The sequence below is a fragment of the Ranitomeya imitator genome, chromosome 5 (genome assembly GCF_032444005.1).
Source record: "Ranitomeya imitator isolate aRanImi1 chromosome 5, aRanImi1.pri, whole genome shotgun sequence".
NCBI classification, from domain to species: Eukaryota; Metazoa; Chordata; class Amphibia; order Anura; family Dendrobatidae; genus Ranitomeya; species Ranitomeya imitator.
Window position 1 is genome coordinate 680377266 of NC_091286.1, and position 23050 is coordinate 680400315.

The 23050-nt window shown below is 39.3% G+C and overlaps 1 protein-coding gene across 4 annotated transcripts in view; it reads left to right on the top strand.

Moving 5' to 3' along the window:
• The window catches only part of PAQR8 (progestin and adipoQ receptor family member 8), a 117849-nt gene extending 96576 nt beyond the window's left edge, over window positions 1–21273 (top strand). For 2 of the 4 annotated variants that reach the window (XM_069728357.1, XM_069728354.1), the window contains exon 2: window positions 16545–21273. In XM_069728357.1, the coding sequence (XP_069584458.1) occupies window positions 16591–17655 (1065 nt within the window). In that variant the 5' untranslated portion in view covers window positions 16545–16590 and the 3' untranslated portion in view covers window positions 17656–21273. Of the gene's footprint in view, window positions 1–12928; window positions 12994–13692; window positions 13851–16544 lie in introns of those variants that run through there. The other 2 variants (XM_069728355.1, XM_069728356.1) reach the window with 2 other exon arrangements.
• The last annotated feature ends 1777 nt before the right edge of the window (window positions 21274–23050 follow it).

The window sequence follows — 23050 nt, forward strand, 5'->3', positions numbered from 1 at the left end:
GGAGTATATTGTGGAGAAGATTTTGGATTCTCGTGTTTCAAGACGGAAACTCCAGTATCTGGTTAAGTGGAAGGGTTATGCTCAGGAAGATAATTCCTGGGTGTTTGCCTCTGATGTCCATGCTCCCGATCTTGTTCGTGCCTTTCATGTGGCTCATCCTGGTCGTCCTGGGGGCTCTGGTGAGGGTTCGGTGACCCCTCCTCAAGGGGGGGGGGGGTACTGTTGTGAATTCTGTGGCAGAGCTCCCTCCTGTGGTCAAAAGTGGTACTTCGGCTGATTCTCTCTGTGAGCTTCCGTTGGTGGAGGAGAGTGGTACTGCGGCTTCTGAGTTTCCTTCCTCAGGTGATGTGGTGAAGTCGTTAGGTGCTGCTCTATTTAACTCCACCTAGTGCTTTGATCCTGGCCTCCAGTCAATGTTCTAGTATTGGACCTGTTTCCTCCTGGATCGTTCCTGTGGCCTGCTGCTCTGCATAGCTAAGTTCCGCTTTGCTATTTTGTTTGCTGTTTTTTTCTGTCCAGCTTGTCTATTTGTTTTTTCTTGCTTGCTGGAAGCTCTGGGACGCAGAGGGTGTACCTCCGTGCCGTTAGTTCGGTACGGAGGGTCTTTTTGCCCCCTTTGCGTGGTTTTTGTAGGGTTTTGTGTTGACCGCAAAGTTACCTTTCCTATCCTCGCTCTGTTCAGAAAGTCGGGCCTCACTTTGCTAAATCTATTTCATCTCTACGTTTTTCTTTTCATCTTAACTCACAGTCATTATATGTGGGGGCTGCCTTTTCCTTTGGGGTATTTCTCTGAGGCAAGGTAGGCTTATTTTCTATCTTCAGGCTAGCTAGTTTCTCAGGCTGTGCCGAGTTGCATAGGGAGCGTTAGGCGCAATCCACGGCTGCCTCTAGTGTGGTTGGAGAGGATTAGGGATTGCGGTCAGCAGAGTTCCCACGTCTCAGAGCTCGTTCTATGTTTTTGGGTTATTGTCAGGTCACTGTATGTGCTCTGACCTCTATGTCCACTGTGGTACTGAATTACCTTATCATAACACCTAACCACCACATTAACACTAGTCTTCACCCTAGCACTAGCCCTAACTATAGTTCTAACCATATGATCCTAACTCTAGCACTAACTTTAGTACTAACCCTATCACTAGCCCTAACTGTACCCTAAAACCTACCCCTACCACTAACCCTAACCCTTATCCTAAGTCTAGCACTAAACCTAACCATAGCTCTAACCCTAACTGTCACGGTTGTGGCTTTTGATTCAATGCTGCCTAGTCAGATTCTGCTTATCAAACCTCCCCTACACTCCATGCTACGCCACGGCGTGCGCCATTTATTGCCCCAGTGACTTCTTATTTGGCAGGAGGATTCGGGGTTCCCTCACACACTAGGACCCAGGTGTTCCATTTTTACCAACATAGTATAAAGATCATTGATAAATCTACCCCTCATTCCTCCTTCACCGACACCAAAAACATGTTACAGCGGTAATTGTAAATTTGGGATTGTCCTGGGGAGAAAGGGGGCAGGGTTTGCACAAACTCCACCAACAAGTTTGAGGTTTTGGGGTGTTCCAGGGTCAGATTGGGGGGGGTATAGTGATCCAAATGTCAAATATCAATGTGGATCAGTCTGGTGTGAGCCTGCATGACGCTCAGTGGTCACTGCACTGGTGGCCAGTGCCCGGGGTCCCAGCTCTCGGGGACCCCTGAGCTAATATACAGGGGGTAGGTGGTAATGGGCATATGTCTGACTGGTTTTGCTGTGTATTATTATGATTTAATCCAGAATCAAGTCTAGGAAATTGTCCTTTACTGGTTTTAGTACCTTGTCCTTTACTGGTTTTAGTACCTTCTCCTTTACTGGTTTTAGTACCTTCTCCTTTACTGGTTTTAGTACCTTCTCCTTTACTGGTTTTAGTACCTTCTCCTTTACTGGTTTTAGTACCTTCTCCTTTACTGGTTTTAGTACCTTCTCCTTTACTGGTTTTAGTACCTTGTCCTTTACTGGTTTTAGTACCTTCTCCTTTACTGGTTTTAGTACCTTCTCCTTTACTGGTTTTAGTACCTTGTCCTTTACTGATCTTAGTACCTTCTCCTTTACTGGTTTTAGTACCTTCTCCTTTACTGGTCTTAGTACCTTGTCCTTTACTGGTTTTAGTACCTTGTCCTTTACTGGTTTTAGTACCTTGTCCTTTACTGGTCTTAGTACCTTCTCCTTTACTGGTTTTAGTACCTTGTCCTTTACTGGTTTTAGTACCTTCTCCTTTACTGGTTTACTGCAGTACTGGAACCAGTACAGAATGAACGTTACTTGTGGTTGTCAGTTCAACTTCAGGCAACAATGGGAACAAAACACCAAAAGTGCAACACAAAATTATAAAAACCAACAATATGGCGACTGCACGGTGGTATTAGTCCTGCATTATATAATGATATTGTTGGGGCACTATATGGGGGTATTATTTGAGCACTGAATAATGGTCTTCTATAAGCACTGTATGGGGGTATTATTTGAGCACTATATGTGGGTAATAGTTGAGTACTGTTTGGGGGTATTATTTGAGCACTGAATGGTGGTGTTATAAAAGCACTGTATGGGAGTATTATTTGAGCACTATATAGTGGTATTATTTGAGCAATGAATGGTGGTATGATAAAAGCACCGTATGGGGTATTTGAGCACTGAATGGTGGTATTATAAAAGCAGTGTATTATTTGAGCACTGAATGGGGGTTATAGTTGAGGACTGAATGGTTGTATTATATGAGCACTGTTTGAGGGTATTATATGAGCACTATACGGTGGTATTATTTTACCACTATATGGTGGTATCATTCACTGTGTGGTAGAAATATTTGAGCACTATATGGAAGTATTATTCGAGCAAACTTGAAACTTTATCACCTTCAGTATGTTCAGAAAAACACAGTCGTACTTGTGACTATGCGCAGAGGAGACGTCAGTTTCAATGTAACTGGCAAGCACATTTATTCAATTCTCAGTGAAGGATGTTTTTATGGATATTCTGGAGGTGACGACGTTTCTTGCTACTGCTCTACCTGGGGTACACGCAGGGTATAGTGGGAGGAACGTAACTGCAGATTTAATGTCTTTTTCTGCTTGTTATTGGTTTGAACACAGTATGTGGGTAATATGTGAGCATTGTTTGACGGTAATAATTCAGCACTTTATGGCTGTATTAATTCAGCACTTTATGGCTGTATTATTTGTGCTTTATGTGGTGGCAATAATTCAGCGCTGTATGGCTGTATTATTTGGCTTTATGCAGTGGGAATAATTCAGCACTGTATTTCGGTATTATTTGTGCTTTATGCGGTGGGAATAATTCAGCACTTTATGGCTGTATTATTTGTACTTTATGTGGTGGTAATAATTCAGCACTGTATAGCTATATTATTTGTACTTTATGCAGTGGGAATAATTCAGCACTGTATGGCTGTATTATTTGTGCTTTATGTGGCGGTAATGATTCAGCACTGTATGGCTGTATTATTTGTGCTTTATGTGGTGGGAATAATTCAGCACTGTATGGCTGTATTATTTGTGCTTTATGTGGTGGGAATAATTCAGCACTGTATGGCTGTAGTATTTGGGCTTTATGTGGTGGGAATGATTCAGCGCTGTATGGCTGTATTGTTTGTGCTTTATGTGGCGGTAATGATTCAGCACTGTATGGCTCTATTGTTTGTGCTTTATGTGGTGGGAATGATTCAGCGCTGTATGGCTGTATTGTTTGTGCTTTATGTGGCGGTAATGATTCAGCACTGTATGGCTGTATTGTTTGTGCTTTATGTGGCGGTAATGATTCAGCACTGTATGGCTGTATTATTTGTGCTTTATGTGGTGGGAATAATTCAGCACTGTATGGCTGTATTATTTGTGCTTTATGTGGTGGGAATAATTCTGCACTGTATGGCTGTATTATTTGGGCTTTATGTGGTGGGAATGATTCAGCGCTGTATGGCTCTATTGTTTGTGCTTTATGTGGCGGTAATGATTCAGCACTGTATGGCTGTATTATTTGTGCTTTATGTGGTGGTAGTAATTCAGCGCTGTATGGCTGTATTATTTGTGCTTTATGTGGCGGTAATGATTCAGCACTGTATGGCTGTATTATTTGTGCTTTATGTGGCGGTAATGATTCAGCGCTGTATGGCTGTATTATTTGTGCTTTATGCGGTGGGAATAATTCAGCACTGTATGGCTGTATTATTTGTGCTTTATGTGGTTTCTACAATTGGTGGCAGTATATGGAACGGTTAGTCAATATATCTACTTGCTTTTTGGGCAACATAACCCTCTGTACATATAATTAGGCGCTGTATGGTTTGCATATTTGTACACTGCAGGGCAGTACATCATTTATGCAAAGTACCGCACACAGGGCTCCATGCTAGATAAGAGTGAGCTGCCACCAGGTGCATGTGCGGCCTCCGCAGCTCCCCCATATTGGCAGAGTAAACGGCAGCGCTTTCCTCTCACCACCCTGCGCGGCATTCCTGCGCCGTTATCGCGGTGTAATACAAACACAGCACACCTCGTCCCTGCCCGCGGTCGCCACTATTCCAGGGCACACCGTGACTGTATTATGTGCATTAAACACTATGATATACTGGGGTAAAAAGACGTTTTTTACCTATTTATTTTCATTCTCAATATCTCTGCTTGCTGACAGTGAGTGAATGTTTATATCCAGAGGCTGAAATCCTCTACAGACCACTAGTACTTTTCGCAGCTGAAGGTTCGTTACAGCTGTAACTGGTCCTGACCTCCCTTTTTTTTTCACAAGTAGCTTTTTTGCTTCATTTTCTTTTTCCGTTCAAGCAAAACATATGAGATTTCTAAAATCTCATTGCCACTATACGTTTTGTGTTTTGGGGGAAGGTGGGGAACGCAAGTAATAAGACAGTGAAAAAAGAACATAATACCGTGTAAAAAATATAAGGTAACAAGCGTTTTTCCTGACAACTCATTGTTGGTTTTTTTTGGACCGTGAGATTGAGCTCACTGATGGATTCTCAGTTAACTCATTCTGCAGCCTGCAATAGACAGAAGGCAAACTTTTTAATGAAACCCGATTACAAAAATGATTTTTTAGCCTGAAATGCATGCATAGGAGTAAGAAAAAAACAAAATCTGTCCCCTGAGGTGGACAACCCAATATTTCTCAATAGTTTGATCGCATACAGTTTAGGTTTTAACAGAAGTGTCCTGGGCAGGGACTGTAACGAATGCTGTACACCCTCTGTGCACTTCATAAAGGGGCCCCCCTTAGCGGCTTGGGACCGCGGGCATTTGCCCAGTTTGTCTTCCCCTAACACCTGCCCTATAAATGTTCAATTCTGGGATATTTTATGGGCATTTTTGGGCGTCTGAGTATGGATAATGGAACATGTAACAGAAAAGGAGCTTGTGTTCAGGGCGACCCTTGAGTCCTCTAGGGGTCTGTACCTGGATGCCCCTATAGTAAGTACATCAATGTGCCCAGCCCCTGAAATTACCACTAGTGGGGTGCGTGAAGTTATTGCGTTATAATTAGCGGGTTGCACTTCTCCATCCTCCCCTATTATCTCGTGCCCATGTTATGTCTCGTCGTTACCACTGCAGTCAGCTGAAGGTCAAGGATATCGGAGATTCGGCAACGGAGCGGGGTTATATGAGACCTGAGGGTTGGGACGGCGACGAGACCCAGAAACCCATAGTATCCTATTATCAGATGGTGTCCTGTATCCTCCGCAGGTATAAGGTGGCCAAGAACGGTAGAAGGATGCGGGGAGGTCGGTTAATGGTTTATCGCACCGCAATGCAACTCCAGTTGGGATAAAAATTGCACAAGACTAGCAAAAAGGCTGGAAATATTAATAATTTTGACTACCGCCTATGTTTTATAACTTGAGGAAATCACCTGGCGTCCTGGAAGACGAGACAAGTCGGCTGTGAAAGCTGCTGGCCTCACCACTAGAGGGAGCTCTCTGCAAAAATATAGATATATATTAATCCACTGATTTCAATGGGATGACATGCATTACAAACCTGTATGCAGTGAGCTCCCCCTAGTGGCGGTTACTGGTAGTTAGAAACTTCTCATTTATAATTAACTTGTCATTAAGGTCATCCTGCACTAAGAGGGTGTATGCATAACTCTAAAATGGAATATCAACAGCAGCTGGTGTCTGAATATTAGGCATTCGGAGATAGGTGTCTGCTCCACCCCTTCAGATTTCCCCACCTGATGTAATATAATTGGTAGGTTTTCCTATTTGAGTAAAATTAGTAAGCACCTAGATCAAGGCTAGGCTATGTTGGCTTATTAATATATCAGCTCTCATCTGTTTGCTTTGTCTTTGCTAGTTATAAAATATAGGGGTCCCCCCTATTTTTTAATAACCAGCTAAGGCAAAGCAGACAGCTGCAGGTTGATATTAATAAGCTGGGAATGGCCAAGGATATTGGCCCCTTCCCAACCTAATAAGAGCAGCCCTTAGCCACCCCAGAAATGGTGTATCGCTTAGCCTTGACTCTTCCCGATTGCCCTGGCGCGGTGGCAATCGGGTAATTGGATTGTGGGGTTGATGTCGGCTGTATAATGTCCGCCGACATCAAACCCACGGGTCAGTAATGTAGAGGCATCTACCAGACCCCTCATTACTAACCCAGTAAGTAAAAAGAGAAAACACAAAGAAATAAAATTATTTGAAGAAAAAAAAAAACTCCCCAACAATTTCCCTCTTTCCCACATTTATTAAAATAAATAAATAATAATAATCCACAGGGTCTGCTGTAATCCATGATATGGAGGTCTCAAGATGATCCCAGTCTTCTTCATCCAGTCTATGGAGCTTTGTTCGGAGAATGTAGCTCCATAAACTGGAGCAACAGTCAGTGCCGGGTCTCCGTGAGACCCGGCTGGCTGCTGTGAAGTGAGATGACGTCAGTAAGGTTATCTCAGTTCCCGGCAGCCAGTTCTCATGAGGGCAGCCAAACTAATGAGCCACCGCGGGTCTGTCACTCATCAGTCCAGCACTTGAGTTGCCACGAGACCCGATGGCTGTGAACTCAGGTAACCTTAGTTCACATCCTCCGGGTATTCCAGCAGCTGGAAACTCCAGTAACCTTTAAGGTTACCAGAGTTTACAACCACCATGTCTCACTGCAGCTCGAGTGCCAGACTGATGAGTGGCGGACTCGTGGTCTTTCATTATTCTGGCTGCCCCTATGAGAACTGGCAGCTGTGAGCTGAAAAAAGCTTATTAAAGTCACCTCAGTTCACACCAGTCAGTGGCTGAGTCACCATTCTATGGAGCTACTTTCCCTGAGTGGAGTATTATTATTATTATTATTGTTATTATTTATTATATTTTTTTAATAATTGAGGGAAAGAGGGATTTTTTGGAGTTTTTTTTTTTTCAAATCATGATTTTTATTCGGTTTTTTTTATTTTAAATAGAGATTTTTTTTTCGGTGTGTTTTTTTTCTCTTTTTACTTACTGGTTTAGTAATGGGAGTGTCTAATAGACACCTCTCCATTACTACATTACTTACTCATGGGCTTGATGTCAGCAGACATTACACAGCTGACATCAACCCCCCAATCCTGATTATCAGTTGGGAAGATCCGAGGCTAAGCCATAATTGCCACACCCAATGGAAGCGCCATTTCTGGGGCGGAAGAGGGGTTGGTCTTATTAGGATGGGAAATGTCCAATATCCATGGTCCTTCCCAGCTTATTAAAATCACCTCCCAGCTGTCTGCTTTACCTTGACTGGTTATTAAAAATAGGGGGAACCCTACATCATATTATTCATTTATTTATTACGTATTATTTTTTATTTATTTATTAGTAATAAATATATAAATAAATGAAAAAAACAGCGTGGGTTCCCCCCTATTTTTAATAACCAGCTAATGGAAAGCAGACAGCTGCAGGCTTATATTAATAGTCTGGGAATGCCAATGGTTATCGGACCATTCCCAACCTAAAAATATCAACCTGCAGCCATCACAGAAGTGGTGCATCATATTTGATGGGACAATTCTGGGGCTTAGCATTGGTACTTCCCGATTGCCCTGGTACCGCGGTAATTGTAATGAGGGTTGATGTCAGCAGCTGGCTGACATCAAGCCCAGGGGTTAGTAATGCAGAGGTGTCAGTTAGACACCCTCATTACTAACCTAGCAGTAAAAATAAATAAAACCTTTAGTCTCCCCCACTCCTTTTTGTTTACCCTTTTATTAATAATAAATCCAGGAAATTCCGACTGTAATCCGATAGTGAAATGTCCCATGACACCCATCGAATCCTATGGAGTCTTGTTCTGAGAAAGTTCTCAGAACGAGACTTCACAGTTCATTCCTGTTCATTGGCAGGAACAAAAAATTCCCACGCTCCTGCCCCTGACCACGAGTAACCCTATTGAGCCTTGTTCTCAGAATAGTGTGGCGACCCCTCTATTTTTAATAACCAGCCAAGATAAAGCAGACAGCTGAGGGCTGCATTTGTTATCAAAAATAGGAGGGACCCTACATCTTTTTTTTTATTTATTTTTTATCACATGGTGCGCCGGCCAATAACAGCGATGCCAATACTTGGCATGGTTGTGATGGTGCCGGAAGTGCCCACACTGGAAAAGCTTGTTAAATGGCCGTGTTGCAGCCTTTCAACAAGTTTTATTAGTCTGTCAAACCAGAAAAGTAACACGGACGTACAGTAAAGACGTTTTCAGTTCAGGTTCAGGTTTTTCTGACTAAGGCTAAGTTCACACTGGGCATTTTTGCTGCATTTTTTTCTGCAGGAAAGAAGTTGTGGCAAAAATGCAGGTTTTGCTTCATTTTTTTGGTGGCGATTTTGGTCTTGTTTTATTTAGGTTTTTTATGGTTTTTTTTTTTTTTTTTTTCATTCGATTCAATGGGTGAAAATCAAAACCGCCCAGTGTGAACTTAGCCTTAGAGACCAGAGGAAGGGGATCTCCATCTGCAAGATCCATATGCCCTATTAGGATTTTAAGAGATGACGCTTCCCCTTTAAATATATTGTTACTTTGTAACAGTTTAGTATCCTCCCCACAAGTCCACAATATTTGGCTCGTTATAACAATCACTTCCTCTACTATGAGTCTTTCCAGGAATGTAGCGGTCACGCCCGGTTTACATAATATTCCGAGTTACGTAGTGATACAATTCCCTCTCCCGTATCACTTTTTATCTAGGCTGATTTGCCTGTCAGGAAACTGGGAAAGTTTGGTGACCGCACGACACCAATGCAGATCCCACAGGAGATCTCATCCAGGTTGTCCAGTTTCTTCCGAATCTTATAATTAAATATCCCATCGCTACTTAAAGGGCCAGTATCACTATTACATAACGCAAATATATTGCTCTGCAGAACTAGAGCAAGATCACTACTGGGCAATCGCTTGCTGGCAATTGCTTAAGAGATTTTTTTTTTCTCCTGAGTACATTGATTCTGATTGTTTCTATTTCTGGAAATCCTCAGGATATTCACTCCACCCAGTTTCTGCTGCTTTTATAACTACCACTCCTTTATCTCCTGTAAGACCTTCATGAACCTGCATAAACAGGAGGAAGTTACTTATTAAAGGGACAGTAAAATGTTTCTGCTCTCTATTCATTGTGCAAGTGAAAGTGAGCTATTATTCCCTGTTATCAGCCATTTTAAGCAGGGGGGGAAGGCTGAGGGGATAGAAATGCTGAGGCTGCCATTGTTTCACCAGAATATGTTCCTTTTATAGTGCAGCAGTGTCTCCCAACAGGAATGGATCACATCCAAAAGTGGGCTGGATTGCTTTAAGTTTGGACAGAAAAAAGATAAGCAGGGGTGGGGCAGTAAAAAAAAATATAGGTGGGTGGAGTTCCATGATTTTAGATTGATAAATGTAAGCGAACGTGAAAAAGTTAAAAAAAAAGTTTGTATGGAGCAACATGATATTAGACACATAAAAGCAGCTAGAAATAGTGGGTGGAGTTATAATATTTGGATAGATAAATGTAAGCAGGGGTGGGGCAGTAAAAAAAAATATAGGTGGGTGGAGTTCCATGATTTTAGATTGATAAATGTAAGCGAACGTGAAAAAGTTAAAAAAAAAAAGTTTGTATGGAGCAACATGATATTAGACACATAAAAGCAGTTAGAAAGAGTGGGTGGAGTTAGAATATTTGGATAGATAAATGTAAGCAGGGGCGGGGCAATTAAAAAGTAGGTGGAGCTACATTCTTTTCGAACTTACAAATGTAAGCAAGTTAAAAAGCGGTTTGAATTACTATTAGTTCATCATTGGGACAAATAAATGTAAGCAGAGGTCTGCAGTGAAAAAAGTTTAAGAACTTCTGAAATTTTTGACAGAGAAATGTAAGCAGGGGTGGGGCAGTAAAAAAAAAAAATGGCGACGGAGTTCCGTGATTTTAGATTGATAAATGTAAGCAAAGGTGAAAAAAGTAAAAAAAAGTTTGGGTGGAGTAACATGACACTAGACAGATAAAAGCAGTTAGAAAGAGTGGGTGGAGTTAGAATATTTGGATAGATAAATGTAAGCAGGGGTGGGGCAGTAAAAAAAAAAAAGAGGTGGGTGGAGTTCCATGATTTTAGATTGATAAATGTAAGTGAACGTGAAAAAGTAAAAAAAAAAAAAGTTTGTATGGAGCAACATGATCTTAGACAGATAAAAGCAGTTAGAAAGAGTGGGTGGAGTTAGAATATTTGGATAGATAAATGTAAGCAGGGGCGGGGCAGTTAAAAAGTAGGTGGAGTTACTTGAACTGACAAATGTATGCAGGAAGTGAAAAACAGTGGTTTGAATTACATTAGTTCATTATTTGGACAAATAAATGTAAGCAGAGTTGGGCAGTGAAAAATGTTTAGGAACTTCTGTCATTTTGGATAGAGAAATGTAAGCAGGGGAGGGGCAGTAAAAATAGTGGGTGGAGTTCCGTGATTTTAGATTGATAAATGTAAGCGAAAGTGAAAAAGTAAAAAAAAAAGTTTGTATGGAGCAACATGATATTAGACAGATGAAAGCAGTTAGAAATAGTGGGTGGAGTTATAATATTTGGATAGATAAATGTAAGCAGGGGTGGGGCAGTAAAAAAAAAAAAAGAGGTGGGTGGAGTTCCGTGATTTTAGATTGATAAATGTAAGCGAACGTGAAAAAGTAAAAAAAAAAAAGTTTGTATGGAGCAACATGATATTAGACAGATAAAAGCAGTTAGAAAGAGTGGGTGGAGTTAGAATATTTGGATAGATAAATGTAAGCAGGGGCGGGGCAGTTAAAAAGTAGGTGGAGCTACATTCTTTTTGAACTTACAAATGTAAGCAAGTTAAAAAGAGATTTGAATTATATTAGTTAATCATTTGGACAAATAAATGTAAGCAGAGGTCTGCAGTGAAAAAAGTTTAAGAACTTCTACAATTTTTGACAGAAATGTAGGCAGGGGTGGGGCAGTAAAAAAAAAAATGGCGACGGAGTTCCGTGATTTTAGATTGATAAATGTAAGCAAAGGTGAAAAAAGTAAAAAAAAGTTTGGGTGGAGTAACATGACAGACAGATAAAAGCAGTTAGAAAGAGTGGGTGGAGTTACAATATTTGGATAGATAAATGTAAGCAGGGGCGGGGCAGTTAAAAAGTAGGTGGAGTTACTTGGACTGACAAATGTATGCAGGAAGTGAAAAACAGTGGTTTGAATTACATTAGTTCATCATTTGGACAAATAAATGTAAGCAGAGTTGGGCAGTGAAAAATGTTTAGGAACTTCTGTCATTTTGGATAGAGAAATGTAAGCAGGGGTGGGGCAGTAAAAAAGTGGGTGGAGTTCTGTGATTTTAGATTGATAACTGTAAGCAAAGGTGAAGAAGTATAAAAAAAAGATTGAGGATTGGGTGGAGTAACATGATATTAGACAGATAAAAGCAGTTAGACAGAGTGGGTGGAGTTAAAATATTTGGATATATAAATGTAAGCAGGGGCGGGGCAGTTAAAAAGTAGGTGGAGTTACTTGAACTGACAAATGTATGGAGGTAGTGAAAAACAGTGGCTTGAATTACATTAGTTCATGACTTGGACAGATAAATGTAAGCAGAGTTGGGCAGTGAAAAATGTTTAGGAACTTCTGTCATTTTGGATAGAGAAATGTAAGCAGGGGAGGGGCAATAAAAAAGTGGGTGGAGTTCTGTGATTTTAGATTGATAATTGTAAGCAAAAGTGAAGAAGTATAAAAAAGATTGAGGATTCGATGGAATAACTTGATATTAGACAGATAAATGTAAGCAGGGGTGGAACTGTGAAAAAAGGTTTATAAACTTTCACCATTTTGGACAGAGAAATGTAAGCAGGGGTGTGGCTCTGAAATAGTAGGTGGAGTTACGTAACTCTTGGAATGATAAGTGTAAGCAGGTAGTGAACCCGTTAAAAGGAATGGGTGGAGTGCAGATAAATGTAAGCAGGGGGGTGACTTTTGAATAAGTAGGTGGAGTTAAACCTTTTTTCCATCTGGTAAATGTAAGCAGGGGTGGTACGATGAGAAATGTGGGAGGGGTTACATTTTAAAATCTGTCCTTTTAATACCTAACTGACACAGCTGCAGGGCTCGTTACAGTGTATCGGAGCTCTCTGCAAGATGGACACTTTTAGGACTGAGTTTGGGGCTCTGTAAGCAAGCACGAGGTTTCTATTCATTGACAGCAAGCAGAAGTTAGACAGAATTATGATGAACTTGAGCACAGATTACATAACGATGGGACAAGGATGTCCTGAAAGCTTCTAGTCAAGTGACAGCTTTACATAATGTGTCAGTGATTGTGTTTTGACACCCACACCCGGGACCTGCCTGGTTACAGCTGGGAGGGTGTAGCTGCCGCACGACACACACCCTATTGCGGGTGGCTTCCTGATAGGCAGGTTGTGACATCTAGTATGTAGCAGAGCTCTATGAGGACAGACGAGGGGAGATACCTTTCCAGAAAGGGTAAGAGGATCATACATGGAAATATATAGGCGCAGATGTAGCAGAGCTGAGTTTGTCATTGAACTCTTTAGGGCGACAGCGCATGTGATCGCTCTCTGGCTGCAGTAGATTTGCTTGCAACACACCATGACAAACTCAGCTCTGCTGCTCCTCAGTATTAATATAATGAAGGAAGCAAATCTCAGCAGTCCTATAGACAGATGTAGCAGAGTCTCTTTAGGTTGGCAGACACTGATCATTCACTATCGGAGGTTTACCTGCAGTCCTATGGAAGAAAAAAACCTCTAGGTACCACATTGGGAATCACCATAACAAACCCAGCTCTGCTACATGTGTATATTAATATGATGGAGGGAAAGCATAAAAATGAACATAATGTATACAGATATATAGAAAGATATAGCAGAGCTCAGCTTGTGATTGATCACAATCACTAACGAGTTCAGGCTATGCAATAATTTAGCTTGCAGTCCCATGTAAAGTTACACATAAATGGTGATATGAGCATGATATCTGTAAAAGTCTAGGTGAGACAGGAGGGCAATGTGCGATGGCAGCCCGCTCTAAGCAAATAGATGGATGTAGCAGAGCTCAGTTTGTCACTGCTCGCGCATCAAGGTCATGGAATACGTTTACCTGCAGTCCTATGTAAAAATCATCGTCATTGTGTTATACTAAACAGGTTTGATCGCTTGTACTATACAGACCATGCAATGCTCCCTGGGAAGTAATCCATGCTGAAAGCCCCCTTACAGAGGAAGAGATCGGGGTCTCTCCAGTGTCCCCGATTGGAGGCAGCAATCCTAGAAGTCCCGCTCCAGTCTCCGACATAGAGTGGATTCAGTTTGCTTTCTTGTGTAAGCAGTAGATGGCGATATTATTACGGCACTATACGGTTTGATTTCTTGTATAATCATAGTATGGCGGTATTATTTAGGCACTATACAGCTTTTTTTTCTTTTATAAGGGTTGTATGGCGGTATTATTCAGGCACTATACAGTTTTACTTGTTGTATAAGGATTGTATTGGGGTATTATTTAGACACTATGCAGTTCAATTTTTTCTATAGTCGGTATTATTTTGTCACTATACAGTTTGATTTCTTGCATAGTCATTGTATTGTGGTTTTATTAGGCACTATATGGTTCATTTCCTGCAAAGGGATTGTATGGTGGTATTATTTAGGCACTCTACAGTTTGATTTCATGTATAATCAATGTATGGCGGTATTATTTAGGTACTATAAAGGTTAATTTCTTGTAAAAGCATTGTATTGGGGTATTACTTACGTGCTATTATTTAGGTATAGTTTCACGTATTCTATGGCCATAGTATAGCGGTATTATTTAGGCACTCTACAGCTTGATTTCTTGTGTAATCATTGTATGGCGGTATTATTTAGGTACTATAAAGGTTAATTTCTTGTAAAAGCATTGTATTGGGGTATTACTTAGGTACTATTACTTAGGTAACGTTTGACGTATTCTATGGCCATAGTATAGCGGTATTATTTAGGCACTGTACAGTTTGATTTCTTGTGTGGAGATTGCATGGTGGTTTTATTTGTAGAGCGTCAGTCTCATAAACTGAATTTTTTTGTCTGTACATGTCCCCATTCAATTGTAACGTGCTGCTGACGCTATATAAATTATTCTTATTATTTAGCCACCATATAGTTTGATTTCTTGTACAGGGATTGTATAGCGAGATTATTTAGGCACTATATAGTTTGATTTATTGTATAGGCATTATATGGCACTATTATTTAGGCACTATACGGTTTTACTTATTGTATAGTCATTGTATAGGGGTATTATTTAGGCACTATACAGTATGATTTCTTGTATAGGTATTTTTGGTGGTTTTATTTAGGCCCTACACAGTTTTATTATATAAGGATTGTATGGAGGTATTATTTAGGCACTGTACAGTTTGACTTATTGTATTGTCGTTATATGGGGGCACTATTTAGGCACTATACAGTTTTATAGTATAGGGATTGAATGGCAGTATTTTTTAGTCACTATACAGTTTGATTTATTGTTTTGTCATCATATGCGGTGTTATTTAGGCACTATACAGTTTGATTTCTTGTATAGGTATTGTTTGGTGGTTTTATTTCGGCACTATACAGTTTTGTTATATAAGGATTGTATGGCGGTATAATTTAGGCAGGCACTATACAGTTTGACTTATTGTGTTGTCATTATATGGGGGCACTATTTAGTTACTATACAGTTTTATAGTATAGGGATTGAATGGCAGTATTTTTTAGGCACTATACAGTTTGATTTATTGTTTTGTCATCATATGCGGTGTTATTTAGGCACTATACAGTTTTATTTCTTCCACAGGGATTGTATAGCGGTATAATTTAGGCACTATACAGTTTAATTTCTTGTATAGGTATTGTTTGGTGGTTTTATTTAGGCACTATACAGTTTTATTATATAAGGATTGTATGGCAGTATTATTTAGGCACTATACAGTTTGACTTATTGTATTGTCATTATATGGGGGCACTATTTAGTTACTATACAGTTTTATAGTATAGGGATTGAATGGCGGTAATTTTTAGGCACTATACAGTTTGATTTATTGTTTTGTCATTGTATGGGGTATTACTTAGGCACTATACAGTTTTATTTCTTTCACAGGGATTGTATAACGGTATAGTTTAGGCACTATACAATTTGACTTATTATATTGTTATTATATGGGGATACTATTTAGGCACTATACAGTTTTATTTATTACACAGGGATTATATAACGGTATAGTTTAGGCACTATACAGTTTGATTTATTGTATTGTCATCATATGGGGGTATTATTTAGGCACTATACAGTTTGACTTATTGTATTGTCATTATATGGTGTATTATTTAGGCACTATACAGTTTGACTTATTGTATTGTTATTATATGGGGGTACTATTTAGGCACTATACAGTTTTATTTATTACACAGGGATTATATAACGGTATTATTTAGGCATTATACAGTTTGACTTATTGTATTGTTATTATATGGGGGTACTATTTAGGCACTATACAGTTTGATTTCTTGTATAGGGATTGTATTTCAGTATTATTTAGGCACTATACAGTTTGACTTATTGCATGGACACATTATTGCACTATTATTTAGGCACTGTATGGCGGTATTATAGGATAGGGCCTGATACTGTTTTTATGGTCACTTTGTGTATATGTATAGAGACCTTGTTGAATGTACATGGCCCCTCCATTGTTATAAGTCGGAGCCTCGCCCTGTTGTAATGCTTGCTGTGCCTCAGACCTCAATAATACATGAATACTTATTGTTGTTGCCCTTTATAAGTACCGTGATTTTCCAGCCTCACATCAAGCTAAAAGCCTCGGATAATCTGGATGAATTAATCATGTAAAGAAGCGGAAAGACTGCGTCGTCTCTGACTGTAATCTAAGGTCTGATCAAATAAGTCGGTGGTCGGACATTTGTCTTTGTTAGCGCTTCTCGAGGATGGTTTTCTTTCCAGTTGACTTACATCTTTTTTCTCCTTTACTTTAGGTGGAAATCTGATTACATCGAGCGTCATCACTTCTTTCATTTTGCAATGACTACCGTCATTCTGGAATGTATCAGCACGTTGTCTATCAGCGCTCAGCAGCTCCGTCGCTTCCCCAAACTTCTGGAGAGCGGTCTTCTCAAGGAAATGCCTTCTACGGTCAAGGAGTCGGATGTTCCCAACCTCTTCCGAGAACCCTACATTCAGGCCGGATATAGACCGACAGACCAACACTGGAAGTATTACTTTCTCAGCCTTTTCCAGAAGCACAATGAATCAGTGAACGTCTGGACTCACCTCCTGGTGGCCTTGGCCGTTCTCTTGAGGTTTCGAGCCTTCGTGGAGACGGAAAGTTTCTCCTGGGACACCTTATCCATACCTCTGGTCCTATATGTACTGGCCTCATTGACTTATCTCACATGCAGTATCCTAGCACACTTGCTCCAGTCCAAATCGGAACTGGCCCATTACACTTTCTACTTCATGGACTATGTCGGGGTCAGCACTTACCAGTATGGAAGTGCCTTGGCCCATTACTACTACAGTTCCCACCAAGCTTGGTATGACAAAGCCTGGTTTTTCTTTTTGCCAGGGGCTGCTGTATTGGGGTGGATGTCCTGTGTGGGTTGCTGCTATGCCAAATACAGATATAGGCGGCCGTATCCAGTAATGAGGAAGATCTGCCAGGTGGTCCCTGCGGGGTTGGCCTACATCTTGGACATCAGCCCGGTGGTCCATCGGATTATCGTTTGCTATGTTGAAGACTGCTCCGATAAGGCCATTTGGTACCATTCTCTACAGATCTTCTTCTTTGTTATTAGCTCCTACTTTTTCTCTTGTCCCGTTCCGGAAAAATTCTTCCCGGGTGGATGTGATATTGTTGGTCATGGCCACCAAATTTTCCACTTGTTTTTAGGTTTGTGTACTCTGTCTCAATTAGAAGCCGTGCTACTAGACTACCGGGCCAGACATGAACATTTTACCACACGATACAGCCCATCCTTGACCCTAGCTTCTTGCCTTTCCTTCTTCCTTCTCATTATCTGCACGGCCAGTACGGCCTTCTATCTACGGCAGAAAATTAAGCAAAAACTAGAGAAGAAAGACTTGTGAGGAACGCAAGGAACGTGGTAGACGTCACATCTTACCTATACCCAGTCATGTAAATAACATAGGGCGTACTAATTTATTCACCACTAAGACTGAGGTTCGGATGTAACTCTGAATATGGGGCACGATGTAGCCTAGTATAGATTACTTCTAATAACTGGTGACCATCCAAGGTGGCCATTAGGACATGGTCTACAAAACGAAAAAAAAAAAATGAATATTGCACCTATTTTTCTTCTTTTTTTCATTACTTTTGTTGGACATTTTTTTCTTACTAGAGATGATTTTTTTTGAGCAGTGCTGCAGTAATGTAATCACGGGTAGGAATTAGATGTTTGGTGAGTTCTCCTTCAAAGTAAGTCTTCAAACAGAGGCTGGTTTAGTGAGTCCTGCATTGAGCAGGGGGTTGGACACGAGGACCCCGGAGGTCCCGTCCAACTCTAACATTCTAGGATTCTAAGACTACCAAAAGCAACCACCATGAAAATCTTAGGGTTCCGTTTTTCGAAAAATTTCATATATCCCCTATTCAAACTAGCTCCCCACCCGAAGAAGGAAGCCACCCAACGCCTCAACGTCTGACCCTCTAATAAGCCTTGCTAAAAAAATTCAAGGTCCGATAAACATTGGATAAAAGGCAAACGGAATGGCCTATTTGGGCCACACCGAACGATCATCATCTGGATCTGCAAAACGAATGATCGTTCGTTACATCCGATGACCTACCGGCAAACGGTTGTCATCATTCGAAAGACATTTTGGATTTTTCATCTGCTATCGGCTATATTGTTGGCCAAAAAAAAAAGTATAGTCTAAGATGGCTTTTTACCACCACCAAAGAAAGACTTTCAGTTCATCGGCACTTTAAATAGTCCAACAATGACTTATTTCGCTAGGTGGCGCTAGCTGTGTTCGCTTTCTTCCTTCTGGAGGGGGATCTAATTTGCATATCTCTCCCCATCATGCATTGCCTTTAGCTGTATCTCCCTAATTAGAACCGATATTCATCCCACACCAGAGGCTCAACCATTTGTTGCATCAAATTAAAGACTGAGGCCATATTAAAGGATACAATCTCCACCATTTTGGTAATTTAGGGCCTCCTGGTATCGACATCTACTACTCGCGTTCTAACTTTTAATTCTCTTTGTAACTTATTATACTCATTATGAACAGTCTTAACAAGTAATGAACTGGTGCTGGCGATCGGAAGCCTTTTATAAATACATATTTGTGTCTAATTATTAATAATGTGATATTTAATTAATATAAAACTTGTATAAATGATTGAAGTAGAGGCCGGCGGAGGTGTCTAGTCTGCACTGGATTCACTAGATGCAATGAGGCCGGCCTTTGCTTGTATACTGCACGTCAGACTCTGGGCCCACCGGCACCCTCACATTTTACCAGTGGCCAACTTATTCCATAATAGCCAGAATATCATAAGTGATAATACAGCTGAACACTGTGACACATAATTAAAAGGAATTGTCCACAGCTTTGTAGTTGTAAGACTAGAGGTCATATTGATCCAGTGGTTGGCCCCGTTGATTAATTACACAATTTTTTTGTGATCCAAATCCAACCAAGGAAAGATATGGATACAATTATCTTGATATGGGCTAATTAGCTCCAGTAGTGCCCCGCCCACGAGGAACTTCATCTCAGGTGACATCCCTCCATGAGTAACTGAATGGCCGCATTTTGTCAAATATTCAGTCTATCTTTATACTTTTCCATTTCCCCTTTTGTTTCTAAAAGAAGCAAAAGGGTTTCCCAAGACCCCCGAGGGTCCCTCAGATTTAATGACATTATCAGTAATAGGAAAGTCTGGGCTGATGCCATGATGACCCTGTGGGTTTTGGTGGTCCAAATAGAATCTGTGTAAACATAAAATAAAAAAGAACACATGATGGGGGTGACATAGTAAAAATGAAAAGAGCAGTTCCTCCCAGTACAGGCTTAAATTAATGTCACTCATTTCTAGCCTTCTAGCCGATCCCCTAAAAAGGTGTAAAAAAAACAAACAAACCCCTAAATCCCAAAAGGAATTACAGAAACATACCTCGGGCTCATAGCAGATAGATATCACAATTCTGGCGCAAGTTTATGGCAATTGTAAAGGGAAAATTGCATTATCGGCTCCTCGGGGGCGGAGTCTAATATGTGTAAACAAAAAATATCCACATATACGCTCAGCATAAATGAAAAGAAAACACCCAAAAGGAATGAAAGAAACATATCCCGGGCCCATAGCAGCTAGATATTGAATTTCTATCCCCAGTTTACGTCACTTATGAAGGGGAAGTTGCATTATCAGATCCTCGGGGGCGGAGTCTAATATGTGTAAGCAAAAAATATACACATGCACGTTCAGGCACACATGAAGGGGGGTGGCTTATAGCCTAAATTAAAAGAGCTATGCCCTCCAGGACAGAATTAAATCAATGTCACTCATTTACACCCTTTCAAGTAGGTGTGAAAATACCCTAACACCCAAAAGGAATGAAAGATACATATCCCGGGCCCATAGCAGATAGATGTCAAATTTCTATCCCCAGTTTATGTCACTTATGAAGGGGAAATTGCATTTTCAGCTCCTCGGGGGCGGAGTCTAATTTGAATAATGACACTTATGAAGGCGAAATTGCATTATCAGCTCCTCGGGGGCGGAGTCTAATCTGAATAAAAGAAGAATATATCAGTGTTATAAATAGATAATCTTATAAATTTATTGATTCCTAAAAAGGGAATAAAAATATTTTAGGGAAGCTAATAGTCATATTTGCTTACAACCGTACGAGAATGTGGACATAATGGTCCAATACAATTAGAAATGTTTGGTATTTTTAAGCATTTCTTTAATTATTATAATTATGTACTGATATTTAATCAATGATCATGCTGCTGACGTGGTAGAGTCCATTATATCCATTATGGATTTTACTATGTATGATGTAAACATGTTTTAATACCTGGTACTGTACTTATATATTTTATGTATAAACACATTATACGTGCAACTATGATTGATATATTGACAATTAAATCATTAAAAACTCCAACTTAAAGGGATTGTCCACTTTTTAAAACCACTACCGTGTGAGCAGGTCTCTTGGCAACTAGTGATGCCCAAATGTCTAAAGAAAAAGAATCTCTTTAAACATTGTGCTTTCTGAAGAATGAGTGAACTGAGAAGCCATCAGTGAGCTTGTAATTCTTTCATGGGTCTTTTTTTTTATTTTTTATTTTTAACCTCTCCGTGTTGATTTACCACCGCAGACCACCTCAATGTCGAGCGGATCTTTGATGTGGTCGTAGATCGACACAGAGGAGCTCAGAAAAGGACAGATAAATGAGTGACAAACTCTCTGTCAGAACTCGCTCGCTGACGGTTTCTTAGTTAACTCATTCTACAGCCTATAGAAAACCGAATGTGCTTCATTTTTAATGAAGCACAATTAATACATTATTTTTTTAATGTATTCAGATTTTCAGTCGGACAATACTTTTAAATAATTTATATTTTTTATCAAATGATTTCCTAATCCTAAAACCTGAGTTCTGTGCGCAATGTTTTGCACTCGGTATGACCAAATACAATAAATACCTTTTACACTCCGGGTGTTTCTGATTATTATTTGACCATATTTTTGTGTATTTCTTAGGGTGCAGTCACGCTGTATGACTGTAGACCTGTGAGTCCTCACAGTGCGCACAGTGTGTGCTGTTAGGATTCTCCAGTGCCAGTGGTGGAAGCAGACACTTATAGGACCGCATGTTTGCGATTTGCACACTCCCGGTCACATTCCGACTAGACGTGTCTGGCCTTGCTCAGTGCATCTGTATTGAGCGAGATGGTGCACGTCTAGTCTTCACAGGACAGCATACGTGCAAATCGCAAACTTGCCCTCGCATGCTTGATCCTGAGAGCGCGCACTGTGCTCGCTGCGAGGACTCACAAGTCTACAGTCACATAGCTGTTATTACAGCACAGAACATCAGGGAGCCAGTGCCGCCAAGATGGAGCCGATACAACCACATCCTGCAAAAGCGCACGGTGTAAGAGCGCCACCACGAGTCCAGCTCCGGAGTCATTATTTACTCTTATTATCACTAATATTTATTACTCGTTATTAACCCATTACTTGCCAAATTAGACATTTTGATTTTACGGATTTTTCAGAAAAGGGGTGTCCCAATATTCAATTAAAAATGACAATGACATGATTTCCTATTTTGAAAACATTCATTTTACAAACACAACACAAAAAAATTGGACCGAATTATAAAAATCTTAGTTGCTAGAAGCAAAAGACAAAAAAAAAAAAAAAGACATTGGTAGATAATGGGTTAATATTTAGCAACAAATACCATATTTACCCAATATTATTAATTACATCTTTCAGCCTTATTATTCTACACCTAAATAAATTATATTATTGTGCAGATCAACTTTCATATGTGAATTATTTTACATGTTATTTCCATATTATATATATATATATTTTTTTTTTGGGGTTTGCATTTTTTTTTATTTATTTCCTAAGTGATTAAGATATTTTTTCTTCCAATGCACTGAACTGTGGGAATTATTATTTTGTTAATATATGTCCTGATGATGATGAAATTAATAATAGTAATAATAATAATAGTAATAAGATAAATAATAGTAGTAATAGTAATAATAATAAGATGAATAATAATAGTAGTAATAATAATAGTAATAAGAGAAAAGGTAATAGTAGTAATAATAGTAATAAGAGAAAATAATAAAAATTGTGGTAGTAATAATAGTAATAATAATAATAATAATAATAATAATAGTAATAAGATAAATAATAGTAGTTATAGTAATAATAATAAGATGAATAATAATAGTGGTAATAATAGTAATAAGAGTAATAATAATAATAGTAATAAGAGAAATAGTAATAGTAGTAATAATAGTAATAAGAGAAAATAATAATAGTGGTAGTAATAATAGTAATAATAATAATTGTAATAAGAAATAATAGTAGCAATAGTAATAATAATAAGATGAATAATAGTAATAATAATAATAATAGTAATAAGAGAAAAAGTAATAGTAGTAGTAATAATAATAGTAATAAGAGAAAATAATAATAATAGTGGTAGTAATAATAGTAGTAATAATAATAATAGTAATAAGATAAATAATAGTAATAGTAGTAATAATACTAATAGTAATAATAATAGTAGTAATAATAATAGTAATAAGATAAATAATAGTAGTAATAATAATAAAAGTATTAAGAGTAATAAGAGTAATAATTGTAATAAGAGAAATAATAATAATAATAATAATAATAGTAATAAGAGAAATAGTAATAGTAGTAATAATAATAGTAAGAGAAATAATAGTAGTACTAGTAGT